At 57.1% G+C, this 27,788-nt stretch overlaps 2 protein-coding genes across 27 annotated transcripts; one reads left to right on the top strand and one right to left on the bottom strand.

The window, feature by feature from the left end:
• Window positions 1–1,515: 1,515 nt before the first annotated feature.
• Window positions 1,516–21,851, top strand: SLC6A9 (solute carrier family 6 member 9). Of its 2 annotated transcripts, XM_032160521.2 has the most exons (13): window positions 1,516–1,663; window positions 7,809–7,965; window positions 8,582–8,713; window positions 10,102–10,372; window positions 15,542–15,674; window positions 15,881–16,015; window positions 16,111–16,214; window positions 16,879–17,116; window positions 17,208–17,342; window positions 17,451–17,550; window positions 17,639–17,739; window positions 20,434–20,604; window positions 20,720–21,851. In XM_032160521.2, the coding sequence occupies exons 1-13, from the start codon at window positions 1,577–1,579 to the stop codon at window positions 20,912–20,914; spliced, it is 1,959 nt and encodes a 652-aa protein (XP_032016412.1). In that variant the 5' UTR covers window positions 1,516–1,576; the 3' UTR covers window positions 20,915–21,851. The 2 variants fall into 2 exon arrangements, with proteins under 2 accessions (XP_032016412.1, XP_032016423.1); XM_032160532.2 differs by lacking the exon at window positions 7,809–7,965 and having other exon boundaries at window positions 1,540–1,663.
• Window positions 21,852–21,930: 79 nt separating this feature from the next.
• On the bottom strand, window positions 21,931–27,670 carry CCDC24 (coiled-coil domain containing 24). Of its 25 annotated transcripts, none has more exons than XM_058442635.1 (9): window positions 27,576–27,670; window positions 26,978–27,222; window positions 26,637–26,851; window positions 26,424–26,540; window positions 24,793–24,918; window positions 23,600–23,654; window positions 23,092–23,161; window positions 22,906–22,984; window positions 21,931–22,518 (listed from the first exon to the last, which is right to left on the bottom strand). In XM_058442635.1, exons 2-9 carry the CDS (start codon window positions 27,188–27,190, stop codon window positions 22,281–22,283), a joined length of 1,113 nt encoding a protein of 370 aa, XP_058298618.1. In that variant the 5' UTR covers window positions 27,191–27,222; window positions 27,576–27,670; the 3' UTR covers window positions 21,931–22,280. The 25 variants fall into 25 exon arrangements, with proteins under 25 accessions (XP_058298618.1, XP_058298617.1, XP_058298615.1 ...); XM_058442634.1 differs by lacking the exon at window positions 27,576–27,670 and adding an exon at window positions 27,323–27,480 and having other exon boundaries at window positions 21,931–22,522; XM_058442632.1 differs by lacking the exon at window positions 27,576–27,670 and adding an exon at window positions 27,323–27,480.
• Window positions 27,671–27,788: the final 118 nt, after the last annotated feature.

Below are 27,788 nucleotides of genomic sequence, written 5' to 3'. Positions count from 1 at the left end.
CGCCTGTCTTTTTATTTTTATTTATTTATTAATTATTATTATTATTATTTTAGAGAGAGAGTTTTGCTCTTGTTGCCCAGGCTGGAATGCAATAGCACGATCTTGGCTCACTGCAACCTCCGCTTCCCGGGTTCAAGCGATTCTCCTGCCTCAGCCTCCCAAGTAGCTGGGATTACAGGCATGTGCCACCACACCCAGCTAATTTTGTATTTTTAGTAGAGATGGGGTTGGTCTCACCATGTTGGTCAGGTTGGTCTCAAACTCCTGACTTAGTGATCTGCCCTCCTCAGCCTCCCAAAGTGCTGGGATTACAGGCGTGAGCCACCGCACCTGGCCCTGTTTTTTAATTTTAAAAGTCATCCTGTGCTTGACAAAACTCCTTATGTTCCCTATGGGGTTGCCACACTCACCAAACTCACAGGAAAGCTGTTCTTACACCAGAATTCATGCACATGTCCATCTGACTGATATTTCCTGAGGTCCTACGGTAAGCCAGGCCTTCTGCTGACTGACCAGTTTCCAAAGGGCCTGACACCTTCCTGGCACCAGAACACATATGCCCACCTTCCGAGCCACTGGTCTGCGGTATCTTGGGGTCAGCAGGAGACTGGCCAGTGTGTGTGGCCTCAGAGAAAGGGACTGGATGGGTCTGAGTAGCATCCCACCACAGTTGTGGTGACTACAGTCATGGTGACGACAGTCATGGTGACGACACCACTGGACCTACCAGCCCATGCCACACACACTCCCAGACTAGCACCTCAGCTTCTGGGCATCACGGTGCAAATCCTCACGGGTTCTTATTCCACAGTCCCCCTTTGTCTGGACTCTGGGATGACTGCCCCCTTGGCTAATGCCGTCTTTGTCCAGACAGGTGACAGCGTGGTTCACTAGGCCAGGGCTTTCTTGCATGGTCAGTCACATTCTCCTAGGAAGACGCCCCATCACCCTGGCAGGTTGGGAGTCCCCATCTCTGGTTGGGGGGGGTCAGGTACAGCCCTAGGGCTTGGTTTCTCCCAGCCCGCACCCCTCCGAGGAGCCTGAGCTGCTCTGGTGGTGCCCTGTGGACTGTGCCTTCCATCCTCCTGCCGGTCACCATCCAGGGCCCAACAGGGCAGACCCCATCACTCATCAGACACCCAACTACCCTACCAGGAGCCCACCCAGTGCTAGGCCTGTGGGCTCAGACAGCGTCTGGTCAGCTCTGTGGGGGGAGTGAGCCACCCTCTCGCCTGCTCTGCCCCACTCTGTGTGTGTGTGTGTGTGTGTGTGTGTGTGTGTGTGTGTGTGTGTGTGTGTGTGTGTGTGTGTGTGTGTGTGTGTGTGTGTGTGTGTGTGTGTTGTTCCAGTTACTTGCTGGGAACAAGGGAAAAACACAACAAACCCCACACGCCCCACTCCAGCTCCGGAGCACCCGTGCTGGGCTGCATGGGGACTGGCCGGAGGGGCAGGGCCAGGGGAGGGGGTAGGCAGAGCTTCGGGAGGAGATGAGGTGAAAGTAATTGACGCTGCCCAGCCCGGCAGTGGGAGAGGCAGGGGATGCGTCAGTGTCGCGCTGGAGCTGGCAGAGGTGTGAATGAGCGGCAGAGACATGCGGGCTGCGATCGCTCACCCCGGGATGGCCGCGGCTCATGGACCTGTGGCCCCCTCTTCCCCAGAACAGGTCAGTCACCTTCCAGGAGGTTGAGCCCCCTCCTTGGTGCCAGGCAGGCTGAGAGGCTGGGCTGCGGGTGGGGAGAGGGGCTGAGTGGTCTGTGCCAGGGAGGGGCAGACACAGCCAGCAAGCAAGACAGACACCAGCCAAAGTGACCCAGAAAGTTGCAACTGTGCAAAGGAGTGCAGGAAGAGTTAGCTGTGTGGCGGGGGCGAGAGGGGGGAGAGTGGGGGTGTGAGGGCTCCCCCAGCCCAAGGACCTGCTGAGAATCTGCTCTGTGTATCAAAGCTGCATTGTCCTAGCTCCCGGGGAGACGGGCCGGAGGTGCCCAGGAATTGTACTAATCAATACAGCCTCATTGTCTGTGCCACGGCAGTTACTCCTATGGGGAGAGTGGGTGAGGGGGCAGGGGAACGTGGTACATGGTTTCAGTGGCAAGGGATGGGGGAAGGGGATGGGGCAAGAGTCTCAGCTGGGAAGAGAGAGACCCCACAGAACATTTTCCAGGGTCCAGGGCGAGTGCCCGCATGGGCTGGGAGCCGGTGTGTCCTCATCCCTGGACGCTGGGGACGGGTGGAGATGTCAGCGGATGACAGCGAGGGTGAGGAGACTCAAAAGCTACACTTCTCCCCTGTAGGACATCCCGACTTGACCTTCAAAAGGCAAGAGAGGGAATGTCCTCTGAGGTGATGTGGGATGGGTCTGGGAGGAACAGCACGCAGGGCTGCCCTCAAACCTCAGTACTGCTAGGGTCAAGAACCAAAGCCACTTTCCAGAGTGCCTGCCTGCTGCTAGCCGGTGAGGGTAGATGCCGCCTCCAGCCGCTGCAGCGCAGGACAGGACCATTGCCTCCAGTCTTCCCTGCTGGGCTTGTCTGGGGTGGGAAGCGAGGAGCTGGCCAGGGCCCACCCAGGGTCCTCCATCACTCTCCCCAGGGCCTGGAGTGGAGCCCGGCATGCCTGGGGGTGCCAGTCATCTGTCTACTGCCCACAGTATTGGCAGTTCCCTTGCTGCCAGTCAGGGCTCTGCCACGGATAAGCACAAGGCGTATTCTTGCCTCTCTCATCTGCTATATGAAGGCCTGGACTCTGAAGGCACCTGGAGTCCTGAGAGGTGCCCAGAGATGGCTCTGAGGTTTGCCTTGAGGCAGGAGGCACGAATGGCCACTGGGGACTGCTCGGCCTGGGGGAGATTTTCCCATGTTCTGCCCCTCCACCCCTGGCCCCAGACTCTCCCGTATCCAGGTAACAGGCCAGAGATCAGAGCTGCGGCTGGGTCTCTCTGCCCCTACTCAGTGCCATGTAGGTGAAGGACAGAAGATTCTGTCATTGCAGGGTAGGTGCTGCCTGTGGGCCAGCCTGGGCCCTGCACTGATAGAAAAGAACGAAAACCGAGGGGTGCCTGGCAGGAAGGAGGTCGTGGGGTCTTCTGAGGCAACCACAACTTACTGTAATGGCTGTTCTGTCTAGATTCCCCATTGGGGCTTAGAGAAAGTTGCCAGTGATCTGATTTGGCTCAAAGTCCATCTGGGATGTGAGGTCTTGCCCATTCTCCTCCATGAAGTTTGTCTTGGATGGGACTTCATCCCATGAGCAAACCCTGGGGCTGGAGAGTCCTAAACACAAAGCCTGCTGGGTCCCAGAGGGGCCCGCCCAGCCAGGGCAGCTCCAGGATTCCTCAGTGTCCACCCAGAGCAGGAGGGGGAAGCTCACAATTCACAAAAATATCCACTGGACACTGATCTAGGAGGCGGGAGTCTCACACCAGAGCAGAGTCACCGTCCAGGGTGGAGAGCCGGGCTCCCTGAGCCTGTGCAAGAGCAAAAGGCAGGAGTGCATCCTCGGGCTGGCCTGGTTCGCTCTGGGAGTAGGCTTTGCCACTGCATTTCCTCTTTACCTTTTTCTGTATTTTCTAATTTTTTTATGATAGCTTATCATGCTTTTATAATCAGAAAAAAAGGGCAAAATGTTTTTTTAGTAATCTAGAAAGCTAGTGGGAACTAATGGAATGTACAGGGGAACGTCAGAAATAGCAAAATTCCAGGTGAGGGAGAGCTATGCAATATGAGTAGCTGCTGAGGCTGTCTAGCCTGGGAATCTGGCAGATCCATTGAAAGTGAGGTTATCTAGTCTATGGCCATACCATCCTGAACACACCCGATCTTTTCTGATAGTGAGGTTATCTAGTCTGTCCCCTGCTTTAGTAGACAGCAATGCTGAGATACCAAGAGTGGAAGTGGCTTACCCAGGGCTCTACTGGAGGAGCGGGCCCTAGAGCACCAGGGCTCTCACTTGCACCGGTGTCCCACCTCTGCCAAGCCCAGGGCAGAGTGGGAGATCTGGATTCTGCCCTCGGAGCTAAGCAGAGCAGTAAATAAGCCGAGCAGAGGGCTGTGTAAAGGACTTCTGTAAGTGACTTTGCTCAGTGTGGCTCTCCCAGCTAGGCAGGGAAGGGGTGGGAGGCTGTTAAACCAAGAAAGATCATAAGTCCTTGTGCCAGGGTGGACACTGCTGTCTCAATGACTGGTTCTAAGGGTAAGGGAACATCTGAGGGGTGTGTGTGTGTGTGTGTGTGTGTGTTTGTGTGTGTGTGTGAGCCAGCTCACCCCACCCCGCCATGGAAGGAAAGCCTCCATTCCTTCCATGGCTGGGAGAGCTTGGGGACAGGGCAGGCTGGTCCTGTCCTGGAGACCATCCACTGCGCCCATGGCAGTGGCAAGTGGAGGCTGCTTTGTCCTGGCAGTGGCCTCTCAGAGCTGCCAGGAAGGGTGACAGGGCACATAGGGGCTGTCTAGGGAGCCTGCAAAAGAGGGGGACAAGCCAGAGGGAACCATGCTGCTATGGTTTAATTCCCCACTGAGATGTGAGCAAGTGAGTGAGGGTGAGCAGAGGGGGGCAGATGGTGGTGATGGTGGTGGGGGGTAGGAGAAGCCTGGAGCAGAGCCCGTCCATGGGGCTGAGCTGGCTCAGGCAGATGGGCAGCCGGTCTGAGTCAAATCATGAGCACAAAGGGATTTTTCCGTGGGCACCTCAGCTGATGACCACTGCAGGGACAGTTCATATTAGTGACACAGCTATCCACCCAGCAGATCAAGAAAAACTAGAGGCTTAGAATAGGAAAGATTATGCAAGGAGGGAAAAAAAAGCCATACAGTATTGAAAAAGATTTAGCTGCTCAGGAGGGAAGTCAGAGGGTGGTCAGAGGAGATCTGGACAAGGAAGGGAACTAGAGCACCCAGAAAGTGCCTGGATTTTTTTTTGGAGAGTCTTTCCTTCACTTTGCTTGGAGAAAGGTAGGTTTGCTCTGTCCTCCGCTGAGAGCTCAGCCCTCCCCAGTCAAGCCACCTGAGCATAGACAGCCCTGGAGTTGAAGTCAGAGACCAAGCCTGTGCCACGTTCCCGTGGTCGGAGCGTCACAGTGCGGGGACCCAGGCCCAAGCAGAAGTGGGTGCTGCTTCTGCAAGGATCCTCTGCATACAGCAGACCTTTAGTGTTGTCAGGAACTTCCTGCCAGAGCCCCATCGCCAACCCCGGTTCAGCCCCTGTCCTGGGGGCTGTGGCCTCCCTGGGTTACAGCCCGCACGGCTGAGCTGGTTAGCACACGGCTCATTAACGGAGCAGCCGCTGGCTCTTGAGGGCTCAGGCAGGCGGCTGTCTGTGGCACGTGGCTGGAAGCATCACCACCTTCCCCGTACCCCTACCATGCCAGGGAAGGAGCAGACTTCAGGGATCCAAATGTGGTCCCACTTGGTCAGGGGCTATGGGGCATCTGTCCCTCATCCTGCTGGGAACAGGAGACAGGTCTTGATCTTCAAGCCTTGGGAACCTGGATCTCTGCAAAGCGCCTTGCCCTTACCCTGCCCACTGGTCCATCCTGGACCATCAGTTGTCCCTTTTACAGCTGTAACTGCTGCTCTGTGACCCCATCCGTGTACTGTGCTGCTGGCACAATCAGGCATTGTGCCCCTAAGTAAACAACCCTGGGACAGAATAAAACTGGTATTGTAGGGTCAACATATAGGAGCCCTATTTGGCTGGCATTTGTTTGGGACCAGATAAACCACCCCCAGCAGGCCTCACACCCTCCAAAAAATGGCCCCTTGACTCTGTGATCTTGCCACACCTGCCCCAGTGAAGGCCCCAGGAGGTGGTGACATGCTCAGGCAGGGTTCTGTAGGGGCATGTCACAGAGGGCACACTCAGGCCGGGGACCACCCTCTACCAGGGCCAAGCATGTCTTCAAGCCTCTTCATCAGGGAGGCCTTCCTTGACCTCAGCCCTGCTTTCCTGCCTTGTCCTCCTTCCATACTCTTGTGATTTTTGAGATGATCCCCTCTATGGTCACCCTGAAGCCGCATCTAAAGATGGTGGATGTATACATTTCATTGATGGCTTGCACCCCCGCTAGACTTCCAGCTCCAAATTGGTAGGAGCTCTCTGCTGAAGTCCCACTTCCTGGCACAGTGCCTGGCACATAGCCGGTGTCAATCTGCCATTGCATGAATGAATCAACGAATGAATGAAAGAAGGCTTGTTCAGCCACTGATTTGCTCTGGGTGCTCCTTGAAGGAAACCCATGGTCCCTGGCACTGCGCCCCTGCCCTCTGTGGAGGGTGTGAGGGTCACATCTCGGCAGGGTCGATGCTGGATTGAGTGCACAGGGTGGCTGCCCCACAAAGGTGTCTGTGCTGCAGTGCCCACCCATCAGGCCCTAGTGCCTCCTTTGCCCACATTCCCACCTGGCCTATCCAAGGCGCTTGGGGCCCAGGGAGGCCATTCGTTCCGTCTGTGTTTGTTCATCAGCATCAGGGTCTGATAGCATTTCACCTGCACCAGGCTGCCTTGCTTATTGGCCAGAGTGACTGCTGTCAAATATGTCTCTTTCAAGCGGAGGGTCAATGTCACATCACTGGCATCTCTCTGAGGCTACGGGGCTCCATCTCTGATGCGGGTCTGTCTGTTTCTCAAAGGGGAATAGCTCACCTCTGGGAGGCTGTCTCTGGCACTAAGGTCTCTCTGTGTTTCTGTTGGTGACACTGAGCCCCTGTCTCCTTAGTGAGACCCCTTCGGGCCCTCGGGCTCTGATTAATTTCCTGCTCACTATAGGAGGGAGGTGGAAGGAGCATGGCACTTATTAAGGGACTTCTTTAACCAAGGGACTTGCAGAGCCAGTTCCAGCTTTTGGGCCTGGGGTTCCACAAGGGGCTGTCCTCAGTGGGGCCCAGGCCACCAGCCCAGTCCTGCGGGCCCCACATTCTTCCCTGGGGCAAATCCCCGCATCTGCCTCTCCTGACCTTCGGCCCCCTCCCCTGCAGGTGACGCTTCTCCCTGTTCAGAGATCCTTCTTCCTGCCACTCTTTTCTGGAGCCACTCCCTCTATTTCCCTAGCAGAGTCTGTCCTCAAAGTCTGGCATGAGGCCTACAACTCTGCTCTCCTTCCCCAACTCATGGCCCAGCACTCCCTAGCCATGGCCCAGGTCAGCTCCCCAGGGCGGCTCCCCAGCCGTGGGCAGTGTGGCTAGCTCCCCGGACCCTCCCACCTAGAGTCCCAGAATGCCCTCCCCAGGTCTATCCCGGCTCAGCTGCTCCCCCATTTCCCCCCAGCCCTGCCCACTCTGTGCCCCCAGGAAGAAGCCTTCAGCTGGGGGAGGGGTCTAACCTCCCCTCCCCCACAGTCGCCTGCCCAGGGGCAGCGTGCTCAGCCTGGTGATGTGGTAGGCGACGGGTGGGGGGGCTGTCTGGACACAGGCCCCTTTGTGCCCAGCCTGACTTGGCTGCTTGGTATGAGGCTCAGCTGCTCCCAGATCCTTACCCAGAGGGGCAAGGGGAGGTTTTGGAGGGGCTTGGGGGCTCCTGGCCCTAGCTCCCTCTTCAGTGTGCCGCCTCCCGGATGCTGGCAGCAGCTCCTCAGGTGGGCTGTGCACCTGGCACTGGGTGCTGTGGGGCTGGTGAGGGAAGCTCTGCTTGGCGCCCTCTGGCAGCCACTACTCTCTGCTTCCCTCCTCTGCCAGGCCTGCCTGAAGCTCCTGCCAGCAGAGGGGAAGCCCGGGGAGGGGTGTTGGAGGGTCCACGGTTTCCCTGCTGGGGGAGGCCCAGAGGGTCAGGCACGGAGCACAAATGCCTTGCTGATGGTAGCTTCTCTCCTGTCCCCACAGAATGGTGCTGTGCCCAGCGAGGCCACCAAGAGGGACCAGAACCTCAAACGGGGCAACTGGGGCAACCAGATCGAGTTTGTACTGACGAGCGTGGGCTATGCCGTGGGCCTGGGCAATGTCTGGCGCTTCCCATACCTCTGCTATCGCAACGGGGGAGGTACCCAGTGGGCACAGGGCAGGGACCACCCACTTGGGTAGAGCCCACCCACCAGGGCCTGGGCCACCCTCTCCCTGGCACAGACCCACTCCAGATAAAGGCTGGCCTCTGGCCCCGGCCTCCTTCGCCCCCATCCCTGGCTTAGGCACCCTTTGCCTAAGGCAGGCCACCCCAGGCCCTGGCAGTCTGTTGTTCAGGCCTGGCCCTGCCAGTTGGCCCCCTTTGAGGTGAGGAGAGGTGAGAAGAGGACCTAACCCCCACCAAGCCTCCCTGTTCTGTTCCCTGGGGTTCAGCAGCCCCCCTAAATGGTTCAGAGATTTTGAGGATCTCAGCAACTTATGCTTGTGAAATCGCTTGGTTAAACCATCAAATCCCACCCAAGTATGGAGGCTCTGGGGCCTGGATTCCACTCCAAGCAGACTTCCTGAGAGCCTCTGTCAAGTTGAAAGCCAGGCTGGGGGTGGTGTGCCTCAGCCCAGGCTCCTGCTCAAGCCTGGCACACTCCTCCCTGGATCCTACCCAATCTCGAAGATTTTGCTGTTGAGTTCTGAGCAGGAAGCCCAGGGTGAGATCCCTCCAAGCCCACTCCTGAGCCAGACCTCTCCCTGCCTACCAGGCGCCTTCATGTTCCCCTACTTCATCATGCTCATCTTCTGCGGGATCCCCCTCTTCTTCATGGAGCTCTCCTTCGGCCAGTTTGCGAGCCAGGGGTGCCTGGGGGTCTGGAGGATCAGCCCCATGTTCAAAGGTGAGGCCTGGGCGGGGCACTCGCTCACACACACACAAACACACAACGGCCTCTGAGGGCCGTGCCAACTCGTCCATCTGTACAAACACAGCTGACCGCTGTAGAGCCCTGATGCTGACCCCAAGCCCCACATCAATGGCCTAAGCCATGGACGCATGCTGGGACCCATGTTTACTTGGCTGCCACCCTCCCCTCCTACCACGTGTACACACAAAACTCCTTTGCGCCCCCCCCCACCCCACCCCCAGCCAACTTACCCCTACCAAGACCTTGACCTGGACTTCCTTTGGCCCTCCATCTCAGCCTGCCCCTTGGGCCCTTAGAAATTATTAACCTCGGGCCGGGCGCAGCGGCTCACGCCTGTAATCCCAGCACTTTGGGAGGCCGAGGCGGGTGGATCACCTGAGGTCAGGAGTTTGAGACCAGCCTGACCAACATGGAGAAACCCCATCTTGGCCGGGCGCAGTGGCTTACCCCTGTAATCCCAGCACTTTGGGAGGTCGAGGCGGGGGGATCACAAGGTCAGGAGATCGAGACCATACTGGCTAACACGGTGAAACCCTTTCTCTACTAAAAATACAAAAACAAAATTAGCCTGGTGTGGTGGCGGGCGCCTGCAGTCCCAGCTACTCGGAGGGGCTGAGGCGGGAGAATGGTGTGAACCTCGGAGGCGGAGCTTGCAGTGAGCCAAGATCGTGCCACAGCACTCCAGCTTGGGTGACAGAGGGAGACTCCATGTCAAAACAAAACAAAAAACAAAACAAAACAAAACAAAACAAAACAAAAACCATCTCTACTAAAAATACGAAATTAGCCAGGTGTGATGGCACATGCCTCTAATCCCAGCTACTCGGGAGGCTGAGGCAGGAGAATCGCTTGAACCTGGGAGGCGGAGGTTGCGGTGAGCCGAGATCGCGCCATTGCACTCCAGCCTGGGCAAGAAAAGCAAAAACTCTGTCTCAAAAAAAACAAAAAACAAAAGAGGCCAGGCACGGTGGCTCAGCCTGTAATCCCAGCACTTTGGGAGGCCGAGGCGGGCAGATCACGAGGTCAGGAGATCCAGACCATCCTGGCTAACACAGTGAAACCCCGTCTCTACTAAAAATACAAAAAAATTAGCCGGGCATGGTGGCGGGCGCCTGTAGTCCCAGCTACTCGGGAGGTCGAGGCAGGAGAATGGCATGAACCCGGGAGGCGGAGCTTGCAGTGAGCCGAGATTCCGCCACTGCACTCCAGCCTGGGTGACAGAGCCTGGGCGACAGAGCGAGACCCCGTCTCAAAAACAAACAAACAAAAGAAAACAAAGAAAAGAAAAAAAAGAAATTATTAACCTCACCTCCTCCTGCTGGATGCTGAGGCTCCTCCCCCCTGCCCCTCCCCTCCTGCAGGCGTGGGCTACGGTATGATGGTGGTGTCCACCTACATCGGCATCTATTACAATGTGGTCATCTGCATTGCCTTCTACTACTTCTTCTCGTCCATGACGCACGTGCTGCCCTGGGCCTACTGCAATAACCCCTGGAACACGCGTGACTGCGCCGGTGTGCTGGACGCCTCCAACCTCACCAATGGCTCTCGGCCAGCCGCCTCGCCCAGCAACCTCTCCCACCTGCTCAACCACAGCCTCCAGAGGACCAGCCCCAGCGAGGAGTACTGGAGGTGAGGCACCTGCAGGACCTGGGGTGGGGGGAACGTGGTGGCAACCCTGTCCCCACTGGGCAGCCATCTGAAGACAAAGTAGAGTGCCTGGTTCAGCCCGCTGCTGGGCTGGGAGAGGGTAGAGGTGAGTGAAGAGTTTAGGAGAAGAGCCTGATGTACAGAAAGCAATGGAAGATGGAGGCCGGGCGCGGTGGCTCACGCCTGTAATCCCAGCACTTTGGGAGGCCGAGGCGGCGGATCACGAGGTCAGGAGATCAAGACCATCCTGGCTAACACAGTGAAACCCCGTCTCTACTAAAAATACAAAAAGAGAAAAAAAATTAGCCGGGCGTGGTGGCAGGCGCAGGAGAATGGCGTGAACCCGGGAGGCAGAGCTTGCAGTGAGCTGAGATTGCGCCACTGCACTTCAGCCTGGGCGACAGAGCAAGACTCTGTCTCAAAAAAAAAAAAAAAAAAAGAAAGCAATGGAAGATGGAATGTTGAGTTGCAGGATCTTTACAGAGCAGCTGTGAGGAAGGCTGTCAGAAATCCAGCAAACCAGGCTTCAGGGGAGACTCAGGGGAAAGGGGGGCAGATCCTGGGGAGAAGAAGAGTGTGGGCAAAGGCTCTGTCCCAGATGAGCAGAGGCTGGCCCCAAGGCTGAAGGGAGCCTGCTCTGATGAGAGTAACAGGTGTGGGGAGAATGCATGGGCTTCAGGTGGCCTAGGAAGTGGCACTGCCTTCATAAAGAACTTGCCAGGATTAGGGTTAGACTTGATGATGCAGAACAAAAGACACCATGGAAGGTCTCTGAGCCGGGGGTGCCGTGATCAAGACATCCTGGCACATTTTGTTCAGAGGCAACAAAGAGACCAGAGTCTCAGGCCATCCTGCTGTGCCCTCCACCCACCAGTTGGAAATTCCCCGTGTCTTGCTGGGGAACCCCTGGGCAGAGGGCTTTGGGGGCATGCTGGCAGGCCTCCACCATTTATTCCACAACATTCACACCTCTGCTCTGCCGGGCCCTGTGTCCCCATGGTAGGTATGAACGGCCCAGAGCCCCTGTCCTGAGGAGCTCACAGGGCAGTGGGGAGACGGACTGCTAATCACAGTAGGGCAGGTGCCTCGGTCCAGGTATGTGCAGGGGTGTCATGGGGACACAAAGAGGTAGTGCTTGGTGCTAAGGGGATGGGGCAAGACCAGGCAGTCAGGGCTTCCCAGAGAAGGGAGAGAGGAAAGTAGAGAGATTGGGAACCACATGAGCAGGTGAGCAGAGGCCAGAAGGAGGCAAACTGGAGCTGGGGTTGGGAGCAGGTGGGACGCTGAGTGACAAGACAGAAGAAGCCAGCAGGCATCATATAACACAGGGCCTCCCATGCCAGGCTAAGGATTTGAGGATTTCTTTCTCCACATGTGATGGAGAACCATGGCTGAAATGCACAAGGGTCTGAGGATACCGCAAGTCACCGCAGGGCCTCTAACCCAGGCCCGAGTGCTCTGACCCTGAAGGACCCAGCTTCCCTGTGCCAACCTCTGGGCTGGGCTGTAGACACTCAAAGACAGGTAAGACGGGGCCACTATTCTCAAGGACCCAGAGCATAGAGAACACAGCTGCTGTCCCCCAGAGGGGCATGGGCAGACTCAGGCACTCAGTTACCAGACAGGTCATTTCATTTGTCTTTTATTTTTTAATTTTTAACATCCTAACATTTATTTTCTTTTTAAAAAATACACCTGGAACTGAATGGACAGATGATTTCTATTTTTTTTTGAGACAGAATCTCGCTCTGTTGCCCAGGCTGGAGTGCAGTGGCACGATCTCAGCTCACTGCAACCTCCGCCTCCCAGGTTTAAGCGATTCTCCTGCCTCAGCCTCCCTAGTAACTGGGATTACAAGCACCCGCCACCACGCCTGGCTCGTTTTTGTATTTTTAGTAGAGACAGGGTTTCGACATGTTGGCCGGGCTGGTCTCAAATTCCTGACCTCAGGTGATCCACCCATCTCAGCCTCCCAAAGTGCTGGGGTTACAGGCGTGAGCCACCACACCCAGCCGATTTCTTGAGCACTTACTAGGTACCGGGTACTGTTCTCAGAGGGGAGAGAGGGCAGGAAGACACTGTCCTCACGGAGCTGCTGTCCAACGGGAAAACGAGCAGATACGGCCAGGCGTTTTACTACATTTAAGGCATGATGTGGATGGGGCAACTTGATCTAGTCTGGGGTGATGAACCTTCCTGGAAGCTCCCAGAAACACAAAGCCTTGTGCAACCCCACCCCCAGATGCTCCAGTGGCGGTTGTCCCAGGGGCTGACTGCCAGAGATTCCCAGCCCTGGGCCCACCCAGGGCAAAGCTCTAGAGATTTTATCCAGTAAAATCAGAGGGGAAGAGCCTTCAAAGAAATCTGACTGGTGGAGCCGCTGCACTCTACTCCCCAGCGCGGGCTGGAACCAGGCCTGCCTAACTGGCCACTGTCCCATGCAGGATACCTTCCCGGCAGCACGGCTCCCTGCTGCCCTCTCCTGGAGATCCAGGGAAATGGCCCTGAAGAGAGCAACCCAGGCTGGCTTCAGCAAGGGAGGAAAGGAAGCACCCTTATTGTGCCAGGCATATTATCTAAGTAGATATTAGTATCCATATTTTCAGATTCAGAGACTGCCGTTTAGAGGGTAAGGAGCTAGGCAGCAGTCGCTGTGTCAGAATCTGTGTGCGTTGCGCCCGTCTGGTGCTGCTGTTGCTGGGTGTGCCCGGGTGAATTAGGTGGGGGCGGCTGTGCAGGTGTTTAGTCCACACTCTCCAACGACCCTTTGGACAGCTGCGCGATCTCACTGGAATGCCACAAAAACCCTGTTAGGTAGCTTGTGTAGGGATTTTTAAAATCACCATTTTACAAATGAGGGAAGCTAATCAAAAGTAAGATGAAGAGACTCTAAAGCGAGAGAAGCTCAAAGGGCAGATTTCTGAGCCCACGTCTGCCTCTCGCCCACTCACCCTTCTCACTCAGGGTCCTCCCCTCCCTCGCCACCCTCTTCACAATCTTGCCTTCCAGTCCCCTGTGCTGGTCTGATACCTGCTACTGGGTCCTAAACTCATGACCAGGCCTTCTCACCTCTGCGGTCCCTGTGGGACCCAGCTCCTGTCCCCCAGGGTCTTCATGGCAGCTCTGGAGTCACACAGACCCCTCTCAAATCCTGGCTCTGCTGCTTATTAGCTGTGGCCTTGGGAGGTCATTCACAGTCATTTGTCCATGAAATCGGGCGGTCGTGATACCTACCTGGTTTTAAAGACAAAATGAGATAATGCAGCCTAAATCACTAAGACTGCTGATAGCAGCTCAGGCAGCACAACCACAGCCCCTGTGGGACCTGTTCCCAAGGGTCCTGTTCTCAAGGCGCTCACCACCTGGCTGGGGAAATAAGATTTGTCATGTGGAGACATTTTTAAAGCAATGCAGAATAATTCTGGAGATGTCATGTGTCAAGAGGCCACTTGTAAATATGTTGGGTTCCAAATGTCCTTAGGCTGTTTGATCTCAAAAACGTGTGGTCCAAAACTAAAACCAAACAAAAAACAGAATGTGATGCCATAAAAATAAAGCTAGAATTCGTCATTTGGTTTCCAGGCTAGCCTTTTAAACTCTTCAGTCCCTAACACTGTAATGCTATATTCTTGCAGACAAAAATAATATAGGCCAGGTGCGGTGGCTCACGCCTGTAATCCCAGCACTTTGGGAGGCCGAGGCGGGTAGGTCACCTGAGGTGAGGAGTTTGAGACCAGCCTGGCCAACATGGTGAAACCCCCGTCTCTCCTAAAAATACAAAAATTAGCCCAGCGTGTTGATGCACACCTGTAATCCCAGCTACTCGGGAGGCTGAGGCAGGAGAATCGCTTGAACCTGGGAGACGGAGGTTGCAGTGAGCCCAGATCGCATGAACGCACTCCAGCCTGGGTGACAGAGTGAGACTGTGTCAAAAAAAAAAAAAAAAAAATCCTTCAAACAAGAAATGGTTTCTTTACTTTGAATGCTGGTGCTGGAGGTAGAGCAGTTGTTCTCTGCCCTCTTCCCTGAGAGCTGGGGAGATGCCCCTGCAGGCCTGTATGCCCAGCACCTAGCACAGGGCCGGGCACATAAATGTCTGATTGATCAAAAGATCACGGCTGGTATGGCATAGGGTGCCAGATGGAGCCACCCAGAGGGGAGAAATTTGGGTCCAATTTTTTTTTTTTTTTGAGATGGACTTTTGCTTTGTTGCCCAGGCTAGAGTGCAGTGGCACAATCTCTGCTCACTGCAACCTCCACCTCCTGGGTTCAAGAAGTTCTCCTGCCTCAGCCTCCCAAGCAGCTGGGATTACAGGCACCCGCCATCATGCCCGGCTAATTTTTGTAGAGACGGGGTTTCACCATGTTGGCCAGGCTGGTCTTGAACTCCTGACCTCAGGTGATCTGCCCACCACAGCCTCCCAAAGTGCTGGGATTACAGGTGTGAGCCACCACACTCGGCCAGAGTCCAATCTTTACTGAGCATTCCACTGCTTCCCTCAATTTATCAGAGATAGAGCTAATTGGTGCACGTGAAATGCTCACTGGTGGCTTCCTGGAGGACCCACCTGACCTCAGGTGATCTGCCCGCCTCAGCCTCCACAAAGTGCTGGGATTACAGATGTGAGCCACCACACCCGGCCAGGGTCCAGTCTTTACTGAGCACTCCACTGCCTCCCTCAGTTTATCATGCCTCCCTCAGTTTATCAGAGATAGAGCTGATTGGTGTAGGTGAGATGCTCACTGGTGGCTTCCTGGAGGAGGTGACACCTGACAGGATGAGGAAAAGGCATTCCTGAAGGGAGAAATGTGCAAACAAGGACCTGGGCTGAGCCCAACTGGGGACAAGGAGATCTCCTCGCGCAGGGACTAGGAAGACCACACAAGCCTGGGGTGTGGCCTCCAGGAGCCCTTGAAGGGCCTGGGAAAGGCTGCAGAGCAGTGGACTGTGTCGGGCTCCCCAGGGGCTGCAGCAGGTGGAGGGGACTGGGCCGGCCAGGGCCGGGCCCCTGAACTAGCTCCCATGTCACACAAGGTGGCTGCTGGGACCTCATGACAAAGGAGGGTACAGCCCGGGTGGGCCCTGGGCCTTGGGAATTTGTTGCTGGGCAGCGGTGGCCGGCCCTCAGTGACAGAGTCTCCCCTTCCCAGGCTGTATGTGCTGAAGCTGTCAGACGACATCGGGAACTTTGGGGAGGTGCGGCTGCCCCTCCTTGGCTGCCTCGGTGTCTCCTGGGTGGTCGTCTTCCTCTGCCTCATCCGAGGGGTCAAGTCTTCAGGGAAAGCAAGTACCCCTCCCCCAGCAGGGTCTGTGCCCACCCAGAAAGACCCTGCCCCCTACCTGGGTTATGTGTGTGTTGCAGGGAGGGGATGCTGAAGGGACTCCAAGCAGGAGAGGGACCGGGGGGCTGGTGGTGATTAGGGAGCCAGGGTGGTGGTGCCCAGGGGAGGGGAGAGCCCAGAAGAGTCCATGGAGCCCTCTTGTGCCAGGTGGTGTACTTCACAGCCACGTTCCCCTACGTGGTGCTGACCATTCTGTTTGTTCGCGGAGTGACCCTGGAGGGAGCCTTCAATGGCATCATGTACTACCTAACCCCACAGTGGGACAAGATCCTGGAGGCCAAGGTGGGAAGTGAAGGAAACCGGAAGGGGGTTGGGGAGGGGCCAGGGAGGTGCCTGCCTCTGCCCACAGCTCCTCACCCGCCGGTCCCTCCCTGCAGGTGTGGGGTGATGCTGCCTCCCAGATCTTCTACTCACTGGGCTGCGCGTGGGGAGGCCTCATCACCATGGCTTCCTACAACAAGTTCCACAATAACTGTTACCGGTGAGTGCTCCATGCCGGGCTGAGGCTGCCCCCTTCCTGCCCTCTCTGCAGCCTGATCCCGGCTCCAGCGCAGCCGTGGGCCCACCAGGCCTCCTTTCCCCTTATGATCTTGAGGTTCTGGGAATACTGGTTCTGGATAAAGTTGTTGGAGAATGGGGAGAGAGGTTTAGGCAGGAGAGAGAAGAGAGATGGGGACAGTGATGTCCCAAGGGTCTGTGAGGACTCAGGCAGCTAAGGCTCACTTAAAAATGCCCAGAACAGAGCAGAAAAGGAGTTGGGGGCCAGGCCCAGCACTTTGAGAGGCCAAGGCAGGAGGATCACTTGAGCCCAGGAATTCAAGACAAGCCTGGGCAACATAGCCAGACCCCATCTTTCTTTATAAAACATAAAAAAGAAAATTAGCTGGGCGTGGTGGCACACACCTGTAGTCCCAGCTACTTAGAAGGCTGAGGTGGGAGGATTGCTTGAGACCAAGAGGTCAAGGCTACAGTGAGCTGTGATAGCGCCATTGCACTCCAGCATGGACAACAGAGTGAGACCCTGTCTCCAACCCCCAAAAAAAGGGTTGGAGGCGCCTTTGTTCCTAGAACCTTCCGTGTCTCCATGTCTCCTCTTGGCCCAAATTGGGGAGAGGGAAGCTGAGCTCTGTTTTCCTCCCCATCAGGGACAGTGTCATCATCAGCATCACCAACTGTGCCACCAGCGTCTATGCTGGCTTCGTCATCTTCTCCATCCTCGGCTTCATGGCCAATCACCTGGGCGTGGATGTGTCCCGCGTGGCAGACCACGGCCCTGGCCTGGCCTTCGTGGCTTACCCCGAGGCCCTCACGCTACTACCCATCTCCCCACTGTGGTCTCTGCTCTTCTTCTTCATGCTTATCCTGCTGGGGCTGGGCACTCAGGTACGAGGTGCAGAACGCGGACCAGAGGCTTGGGGAAGGGAGGGAACAGGAACAAGGGGCAGGTCCCCGATCTGACAGCCACATCCTGCAGTTCTGCCTCCTGGAGACACTGGTCACAGCCATTGTGGATGAGGTGGGGAATGAGTGGATCCTGCAGAAAAAGACCTATGTGACCTTGGGCGTGGCTGTGGCTGGCTTCCTGCTGGGCATCCCCCTCACCAGCCAGGTAAGAGCTGAGTAAGGGAAGGGCTGGCCTAGAGTTGCCAGGACGCGCAGGGAAGGGTGGGGGAGCCTGGGCTGCAGGAGCCTCCCACAGCCGCCTGCTGTTCCCCAGGCAGGCATCTACTGGCTGCTGCTGATGGACAACTATGCGGCCAGCTTCTCCTTGGTGGTCATCTCCTGCATCATGTGTGTGGCCATCATGTACATCTACGGTGAGCACTCGAGCCTCTGGCCTCCCGCGACCCGGCCCTTGGCCCACCCACTCTGTCCTGCGGGCCTGCTGACCCCCCCTCTCTCCAGGGCACCAGAACTACTTCCAGGACATCCAGATGATGCTGGGATTCCCACCGCCCCTCTTCTTTCAGATCTGCTGGCGCTTCGTCTCTCCCGCCATCATCTTCGTGAGTTCCCTGGCCAGCCCCTCCCTTCCCCCGCTGCCCCTTGGCCATGTGTCCATCTCTTGGGACCCAGCGGAGGGACAGTGAGAGCTCCCGCACCTGGCCGGAGCTCCATACCCATGACTGGCCTTTGGGAGGCTGAGGGAGGTTGGAGAGAGTCAGAGAGGCGTGTGGCGACTCAGAGCTGCCCGGGCCCTGGCCTCAGGTTAGGAGGGGAGTGCCACAGCCTGTATTTGACTGCAGACATTGCTCAGGCATTCCTGCCTGGCACCCCCGGGGACTCAGGAGTCAACATCGATAGCGTGTCAGCCTCTGCCTGCTGGCCTCATCTCCCATCCCTCTAGGGAGGGTGTTCCAGGGCCTTGGCTATGTGGTGGGAACCAGTGTTCCAGCAGCAGCCCAAGGCTGGTAGACCAGGCTGTGGAGTCAGATGTCAGCTCTGCATGGGGGCAACTTTGCAAGCCTTCCGGGCAGTGAGGCGGGCGGCTGGGGAAGGGGAGTTCCAGGTTTTATGAATATTCAACAGCTGAGAAATTCCCATCAGGGAGCTGAATTGGTGGAAGGAATCCACCATGGCAAGGAAGCAGGCACCCTCCACACACCATTCCCATGCAACCCGCGATAGAGCCCTCCAAGGTGTCATTGTTATCCCCACTTTACAGATGAGGAAACTGAGGCACGGGGATAAGTAATTGGCCCATGGTCACACAGCTAATAAGAGGCAGAGCCACAGTTCAAATCAGGTAGTCCAATTCCAAGCCTGGGCCAGCTCCACACTGGAAACACCTCTGCAGGAGGGAGGAACGGTCCAGGGGCCAAAACCGTATGACTTGGCTCCTTCCTGTTTGGGGTGGGATTCGGGGAAGGCAGGTACTGACAGTGTAATGGTCACTCCACAGAGGACAGGCAGGGCCACCTCCCAGTGACAGTCAGAGGGCTGGCCCAGTGGCCCGGGCAGTGTTCAGAGCCACACTCTTGTCATGTTTAATGCCTCGGTGGCACAGGGGGTTCAGCACCGGACTTTCCCTGTGGCTCATGTTTCTGCATAAAGCCCCATGGAGAGCTGAGGCCTCCACCTCGTAGGTTGTGGGATGTTCCCGAGCCTGGCACAGGCTCCCCCTCTGGCCACTGGCCCAGCTTTGAAACAGGAAGAACGGAAGTCTCAGTGGTGGGAGGCAGGGGAGGGCAGGAGCCACCACCCCAGAGTGGGGAGCTCAGCCTCTGCGGCTCAGAGGGTCTCCCAGCATTCAGACTAGATTGACGTCTTGGGGAGAGACCGGGGGCACCTGCCAAGGGCAGGGGGGAGGAAGGAGACAAGCACAAGAAGGATCTGTAGGGGCAGCCTTGGCTGGGATCTGGTGTCTCCACAAGATTGAGGCACAGTGGGCGGGGCCCTTCCTGTGCCCAGAAAGCCAGGCTGGAGTTACCTTTAGGGGATCCTAGAGTCCTCTCCTTGGGGTAACTCCAGCCTGGCTTTCTGGGCTGTTGTGTTTTCTCTGAGGGCTTTCCTTTTTCATATTTCTGGAAAGCTCTTTTTGACAAACTCCACCCTTCTGTCAGCTCAAATGAGGGATTTGTCCACACGTAGGTCAGGATCTGTTACATTCAAGAAACCTGTTAGAAGCTCCCATCGTGTGCAGTGTCCCCGGAGGGTACCCCGGGGGTGGGGTCTTGCATTCTAGAACATGGTCCTGTGCTCCAGGATGCGGCTGGAGGCTCAAGAGGAGGGTGCTGGGACCCCTCCCCCCGCCAGGCCCTCTGGGTAGCCCGCCAGCCACTGCCTGTGTTTCTGCCTCCTTTCACTCCTTTTGTTACTGCAGCCACAAGTTTTATTTCCAATCTCACTCATCTCTTTCCAAGGAGGCTCCCTAGAGCACTGCAGCCTGACACTCACCATTTCTAGCCCATGGAGCTTCCCCAGGCTGAATGTCCCTGTCTCCACGGCCGTAGACAGGCAGGGCTTTGCCCTACCCTCTCCATCCTCCTCTGCCTCTCTGCACAAATCAGTTCAAATCAACACAAGAGACTGTGGCAGGCACTGTACTGGGCACTGCACCACCAGAGTTGATGCAATCCCAGGAGCTCCCAGGTCTATGGGAACATTAAACCAAGTCACTCTAAGGGAAGCAGGTGGAAAACGCCGTGGGGAGGCCGTGCAGAAGGAAATGGAGGAAATCTGGGATGGCTTCTTGAAGGAGAGGGCACTGGCATAGGGTTTGACAGAGGAAGATGCAGAGGATGATTCCCCAGAATAAATGAAGAGTGGGTGGGAAACGCTGGGTGTGACTGAAACACCGAGGGCGGGGTAGTGTGGCCGGCAAGACAATTTGAGGTCACACTGCCAGGTGACAGCCTAAAGGCCCAGGATGTGGCCTTACTTCAGTTGGCCACGGGGAGCCATAGCGAGCAGAACTGACTGATTCCAAAGGCGGCAGCAGCTTGACTGTGCTCGGCCAGTTCAGGACTGTGGCAAAGACAGACTTCTCCCTTCCGCAGAGCCTTCCCGCTCACCGAGCTCCGGCCCCCTGGCCCTGCCTGCTTCTTCCACGGCCCAGATGTTGACAGCTGTCCCTGTTCTGCCCCAAATGCCCTTTCCTAGTTTGGGAAACCAGAGAGGAAAGGGTGCTGGTAGAGGGATGGCCTGGGGTCTGGGCTCTGGGCCGGCCTCACGCCCACTCCCACACCTGCCCCGTGCAGTTTATTCTAGTTTTCACTGTGATCCAGTACCAGCCGATCACCTACAACCACTACCAGTACCCAGGCTGGGCCGTGGCCATTGGCTTCCTCATGGCTCTGTCCTCCGTCCTCTGCATCCCCCTCTACGCCATGTTCCGGCTCTGCCGCACAGACGGGGACACCCTCCTCCAGGTGAGGGCAGGGGCAGGCTGGGTAGCCAGGCGAAATGGGAGGGGCCGGCTGGAAGGGGCTTAAGGGCTCCCTCCTGACGTGCCCTGCCCCTGTGCCCCATGCCTACCTCATGCAGCGTTTGAAAAATGCCACAAAGCCAAGCAGAGACTGGGGCCCTGCCCTCCTGGAGCACCGGACTGGGCGCTACGCCCCCACCATGGCCCCCTCTCCTGAGGACGGCTTCGAGGTTCAGCCACTGCACCCGGACAAGGCCCAGATCCCCATTGTGGGCAGTAATGGCTCCAGCCGCCTCCAGGACTCCCGGATATGAGCACGGCTGCCAGGGGAGTGGCCCCACCCCCACCCCGTGCTCCCACTGCAGAGACTGGTGAGGCAGAGGCCAGGTGTCTCTGCCTGCCCCCTGCCACGCCCTGGCCAGGACGGCTGCTGTCACCTTGGTCACCACTGCTAGTGCAGTCATTCATGCTCGTGTCCCCAGTGTTTACACGTCCTTTGGATGCCAAGATGGCAGCTGGGGGGAGGGGTGGGAGTAGAGGGTTGCTGGGAGGTCCAAAGCACTTTGGAGGGGTCTCGGGCCAGGTCCCCAGTGGCCTGGACGGCTTTACGTGGCCTCTGATACCCTTATACCCTGCCCTGAGCTGAGGTTCTGGGTGGGCCTCCAGCCCCGTGACTAGTGCTCCTGCCCTCAGAGCAGACCCCAGCCTCTGCCAGGCACATTTGGCTCTTCCTCCCTAGGGGCAGGATGAGGGGCTGGGGGGCTGCACAGTGTTACTTGTCAGGCTGTGCTGCCCAGCCCTGTTTATCTGTGTAATTATTTTTGTAAACATTGTATTCTCTGTGGTCGCCACCTCCTCACCCCCAGCCTCGGGTCCAGTCTGTCTTCCAGGCCTGCTTGCACCTCACTGGGCTGCTCCGGGGTCTCTGCCCCTCATTCCAGCCCTGGCTGTCAGGCCCAGCCAGCAGAGGCCCGTGATCCAGCAGCCTGCCCAAAGCATTTGTTTCTGGGGGATGGGGTGGGGGCTGCTCCACAGGAGGTTTGAGCCCAGCACCCCGGGGAAGGGGACCCTGCACGACACCCCCTTGCCCTCCCTCCATCAGGCTAAAGGCCCAGTCTTCCCAAATGTGCTGCCCTCGTTCATGTGCCAAATGGCCCCAGCCCACATGGCCCTCCCCTCTCTGGAGCGGGAGCCCCTTCTGAAGTGTCTGAATCCCTGAAGTGTCCATTTGTCCGTCCTCTGTGCAGTGACAGCCCAGGCCAAGCCACCTCTAATCCTCTGTAGCAATAACGGTGCGCCGCCCATCCCTGCCCATCGTGCACCACTAGGATTTTAAAGTCCATAGATTTTAATGAAATTTCTATTCGTGTCTCTGAGCGGCTGCTGTGCTTTGTCTGGGTCCCCCAGGGGACAAGAGTCAGGCTGGAATGAGACCTCTGTCTGCCAGGCCTTTGTGGAGGCCTGGGAGGAGAAAGGCCAAAGGCTTTGATGATTGGGACCGATGCCCGGCCACTCAGTTCCAGACACCAGGGATCTGGCAAGGGGGTGGGGCAAGGGCCAGACAGACCAACAGCCTTGGGGTCCTGGCGAGAGCTCATCCAAGACCAGATCTGAAGCTGGCTGGGCCAAAGCAGCTGAGGCGGCAGCGGCAGACAGGTGCGTCCTGGCAGATGCCAGAGCCTACTCGGTGACCAGCCCTTCAGGCTGGGGCCTGGGGTGCTGCACTGGACACTGGTGTGGAAGCTGGCCCTTCCCTGGGGCTGCACTGAAGCTGCCGTCCCCAGCGATGGGTAGTGGACTGGCCTCGAGGTCGAAGGCAGGGCTCCAGAGGAGGTGCAGGCAGGCAGCACTGGAGAGGTGCAACCCCGCAGAGGGGAAGCAGGGGGCTGAGGCCCTGTGTGGAGGACCCCAAGGGCCGCTGCCTGGACAAGAAAGAGTAACTGTGTTGGCCGGGCGCGATGGCTCACACTTGTAATCCCAGCACTTTGGGAGGCCGAGGCGGGCGGATCACGAGGTCAGGAGATCGAGACCATGGTGAAACCCCGTCTCTACTAAAAATACAGAAAATTAGCCGGGCGTGGTGGCGGGCGCCTGTAGTCCCAGCTACTCGGAGAGGCTGAGGCAGGAGAATGGCGTGAACCTGGGAGGCGGAGCTTGCAGTGAGCCGAGATCGCGCCACTGCACTCCAGCCTGGGTGCCAGAGCAAGACTCCGTCTCAAAAAAAAAAAAAGAAAGAAAGAGTAACTGTGAGGGGTGGTGGTCTGATCCTTCAGTGCACCCTGCCCTGTGTCTACTGTTGGTTTACCTGTGATTGGGAGAGACACAAGAAGGCCCCACAGATGCCTGCAGCTCCTGCTCCATGGCCTTCTTCTGTTCCTTTAGCTCTGAAGGAAAGATTCGGCTGAGACAGTGCCCAGCTCTTCCAGAGTGTGTACAAGTGTGGGCTGGGAGCAGGAGGCTGGGTGTTCTGGGCCCTGCTCCGTGTCCTCACCTGCCAGGGTGGGCTCCAGGGCTGCCTTAGAGGGGTGGCAAGGCCTCATATACTCCTCTTCCAGGCAGCGCTGCAGGGAGAGCTGCGTCGGTGCCCAGACTCAAGGCAGGGGTGGGGCAAGGCAGGATACAGAGGCCAAGATCCCCAGGGCAGACCCGTGCAGCCCCTTCAGCCCATCCCCCATGAGGGCAGCCACGTTCCCCAGGGAATACCAGCCTTGCGGAAGAGCTGAGTTTGGCAAGATAGTGGTGGGGCCTGCACCCAGACTTAGGTAAAGGAAGGAGGCAAAAGACCTAAAACGGTTGGCCCTGGCCTTAAGGGCTCAACTAGAATCCTGGGCCTCCAGGATTTTGCAGCTGCACACAAGCATGCACCCCTGCGAAATGGATGCAGGACTCACACAGCCTGCACATGCACCTATGTATGCACACAGGTACCTGGGTCTCACCCAGGTGAGAGTCTATGCTCAGCAGTGCGGCTCGGGGGAGGGCCCAGGGCTGCGGCTCACCTGCAGGATGGGGATCTCCCTCTCCAAGGTGTGACACTCCTCCTCCAGAAGGCCCCTGGGAGATGACAGAGCAGCAGCCAGAACCCGAGACACAGGACCAGGGCTCAGCTGAGTCCACCACATGGCCCCAACCTCCAGCCTCAGCAGAAGCCCCACCCAACCTGTCCTTCCTCAGCCCACACTGCCCTCTGCTGCTTGGGGGCTGCCCCAGCATAGACTTCTGGCCCCTGCAAGGCTCTTTCTGGGCAGGAAGTGTCTTCCCCTCGCCTGCCTCACCCTGGCAGGCATCCTTCTCTCTCCCACACTTGTGCACTGTGATTCTTCTTGCCTCCATCTTCCCCCACATCACAGCCCTTCCTCTGCTTAAAATCCTCTGTGGCTACCCCTGTGTCAAGATATTTATATTTATTTTTGAAACAGGGTCGGCCAGGCGTGGTGGCTCACGCCTGTAATCCCAGCACTTTGGGTGGCTGAGATAGGCGGATCACGAGGTCAGGAGATCGAGACCATCCTGGCTAACACGGTGAAACCCCATCTCTACTAAAAATACAAAAAAATTAGCCGGGCGTGGTGGCAGGCATCTGTAGTCCCAGCTACTCGGGAGGCTGAGGCAGGAGAATGGTGTGAACCCAGGAGGCGGAGCTTGCAGTGAGCCGAGATCACGCCACTGCACTCCAGCCTGGGCGACAGAGCAAGACTTCATCTCAAAATAAAAAAAAAAAAAGAAAGAAAGAAACGGGATCTTGCCTGCCACCCATCATGACTCACTGTAGCCTTACCTTCCAGGGCTCAATCAATCTCCTCTCACCTCAGCCTCCCAAGTAACTGATAGAGGCGTGCACCACCACGCCCAGCTAATTTTTGTATTTGTTTTGGTAGAGATGGGGTTTTGCCATGTTGGCCAAGCTGGTTTCGAATTCCTGGGCCCAAATCATCCTCTTGCCTCGGCCTCCCAAATTGCTGGGATTATAGGCATGCACCATCATGCTGGGCCATGGCATCTGTACTTGGCTGCTTCCTGAAAGCAACCTCACTAGCTCTCTAGCATCCAGCTCTTTCCACCTCTCAGCCTTACGCACATGGGTCTCCCCGCCAAGTATATTACCCACCTCCTGTCTCACAATCCCAGCACCTCAAGATCCATCCCTGTCTCCACCCCTGCCTACACACACGCAGGTGTCCCTGGGCCTCACCTCAGGTGTCTGGCCACCTGGTCAATGTTGGACACGTTCAGTTGGTCCTTGATGATGCTGAGATCTCTGTGACCGCTGCTGGCAATGAAGTCACTATCAACTCTCCCCATGTTGCTCACCTCAGGCCTTCAGGACCCAAATATCACTTCTAGACAACTGTTTCTTTTCTCACAAAGGCAATATAATATAGTGCAAAGAGTGAGTTTGGGAGCCTAGGTTTGCAAATGAGCTCTGCCACCCTTCATTGTGTGTGACTCCAGGCAAATCACTTATCGCTTCTGAGCTTTAGTTTCTTTTCCTTTTTTTTTTTTTTTTTTTTGAGACAAGATTGTGCTCTGTTGCCCAGGCTGGAGTGCAGTAGCACCATCTTGGCTCACTGCAGCCTTGACATCCCAGGCTCAAGTGCTCTTCCCACATCAGCCTCCTGAGTAGCTGGGACTATAGGTGTGCGCCACCACACCTGTTCAATTTTTTGCACAGGGCCGGGTGTGGTGGCTCACGCTTGTAATCCCAGCACTTTGGGAGGCCGAGGCGGGCGGATCACGAGGTCAGGAGATCGAGACCACAGTGAAACCCCGTCTCTACTAAAAATACAAAAAAAAAATTAGCTGGGCGTGGTGGCGGGTGCCTGTAGTCCCAGCTACTCGGAGAGGCTGAGGCAGGAGAATGGCATGAACCCGGGAGGCGGAGCTTGCAGTGACAGCCTGGGTGACAGAGCGAGACTCCGTCTCAAAAAAAAAAAAAAAAATTTTGCACAGATGGGGTCTCACTATGTTGCCCAGGCTGCTGCTGCTGCTGCTTCTTCTTTTCTTCTTCTTCTTTCTTCTTTTTTTTTTAGAGACAGGGTCTTTGTCACCCAGGTTGGAGTGCACAGGTGCAATCATAGCTCACTGTAGCCCCGAATTCCTGCACTCAAGCAATTCTCCCACCTCAACCTCCCAAGTAGCTGGGAATACAGGCGTGTGCCACCTCATCTAACTTTTTTTTTTCACTTTTTGTAAAGATGGGGTCTTCCTGTGTTGCCCAGGCTGATCTCAAACTCCTGGCCTCAAGCCATCCTCCCGCCTCAGCCTCCCAAATTGCTGGGATTACAGGCATGAGCCACTATGCCCGGCCTTTAATTTCTTCTTGTGCAAAATGGAGATTTTGCCCACCTCCTCAGGCTGTGTGAGGATTAGAATAAAAAGTTGCTGCCATCCACTTATGAATATTTTATCTCATTCAGTCCCAGATGTAAATACCATTTGTGACCATCCTCTTCAGCTCTCCCTGCCTCCCTAGCCCAGCCCTCACTCCAGTTCTCTATGCCGTAGGAACAACTGCCTGCTGGACATGGCTTCCTTTCTTCCCTCTTCCTACGAAGCTCTTCTCTTTCATCTCCTTGAAAACTGCTCCTCATACTACAACAGGCAGATCAAACCACTTTCTCCAGGAAGCTTTGCCTGTCCCCAGGCTAGGCAGGTGTTTCCTCTGGGTTTCCGTAGCCCCCATGGGCTGATCTTATCTCAAGTGGCGGTGGAAGTGCCCAGCCCGTGACTAGAATCTCCTGCACGGAGCCAGGTGCAACCCACCAGTGGGCTAGGGCCCTCTGCCAAGCAGGGACAGATCCCTCTCTCCTACCATCACCTTACCTGGGCCCACCACCTCTCATCTGGAATATCTCCTGTTCTGGAAAATCACACGTGGGCTCCTCCAAGGCAAAGTGCAGGACCCTGGGGCTATACTGGACCCAAGCTTGGGCCTGGTCCCTGCAGAAGGTGCACAGGAAGGAAGCTGAGAGGCTCCTTTCTGGAAACCACAGAAAAGGCAACCCTGGCTCCTTGTTAGGGGCAGGGCTAGCCCACCTGGTATCTAGAGAAAGGGCCCAGGCCTGAGGCTCCCACCTGCCCTCACAGATGGCTTTGTGGCGGAGACTCTGGAGCAACTGCCGGAGTTCCTGGCGCAAGAGGTCCTTTAGGAGAGGCGGTGGTGCCAGAAGAGAAGAGGGATCAGAGATGGGGCGGGAGCTGGGGGCTTGAGAGGATCGAGCCTCTTGGAGCAGTGCCCGTAACATCGCCACCTGCAAGGAGAGCTGGGATACCTTGCCAGTCGACTGGGGAGGGGAGTGACCCGAATGGTGGGGGCTGGGGGAGTGAGGGAGAGGGCGGAGTCAAAGGGGAGACCAGGATAGGAGCTCGGGAGTTACCCGGCAGGGCCAGGGACCCGCAGGAGGTGGGAAATCACCCGAGTCGTGGGGCAGGCCAGGGGCGTGGCCCACCTTCCCTCTCCCCACCTCCGCCCGCAGCTCCAGGCTCAGGTCCACCGCCGCCTCCCCCAGAATCCTCTTCACTTCGGGTCGCTCCCGGAGCGGAACGTGCTCCTCCACCAACTCCCACAGCGAGGGGGAGTGCCGGAGCATGACCCACCGGCGCCTCCGTCCCCGGCTGGGACCTACGGGCCGCAGGTCAGAGTGCAGGACGTACCGCGGGCCCGCCGGCAACGCACACCAAACCCCGCCCGTCTATGGGCCCCGCCCTCTCCCAAGCCCCACCCATGCTCTGCCGCTGGTCCCCTCGGGTGGGATTGCCCGGTCCGGAACCGCCAGTCCTCGGCGCTCTCTTCTGCCCGGCTTTTGGCCGATTCGGATGCCGGGGACTCAGAAACCAGGCAGTGGGAACCAGGGCCCTAGCCCCACCTCTTCCGCGTGGCCATCACCCGGGAAACCACGCCGCGACTCTAGGGCCCCGCCCCCTCCCGTGTTTGGTCCGGCGGGCGGCGCGTGCCGGCTGGGAGTTAAGACTCACCTTGGTGCTCCACCGAGCCCTGACCCCAAGCACTTTGGGCTCGGCCCTGGGCACCTTTAGGCCTCAGGGAACGTGTTAAGACCTGAGAAATCTGGGTCCACGGGTTTATTACTTCGTCGCCTCCACTGGCCCGGAAGCAGTGCAAGGACAAACTTCCCCTTAAGGCCAGGGAAAGCCTAGGAAGTGGCAGCGCTCGGAGAACCACGGTGGCCC

The sequence above is a fragment of the Hylobates moloch genome, unplaced genomic scaffold, assembly GCF_009828535.3.
Source record: "Hylobates moloch isolate HMO894 unplaced genomic scaffold, HMol_V3 SCAFFOLD_8, whole genome shotgun sequence".
Taxonomy (NCBI): domain Eukaryota; kingdom Metazoa; phylum Chordata; class Mammalia; order Primates; family Hylobatidae; genus Hylobates; species Hylobates moloch.
This window is presented reverse-complemented; position numbering and strand designations above follow the sequence as displayed.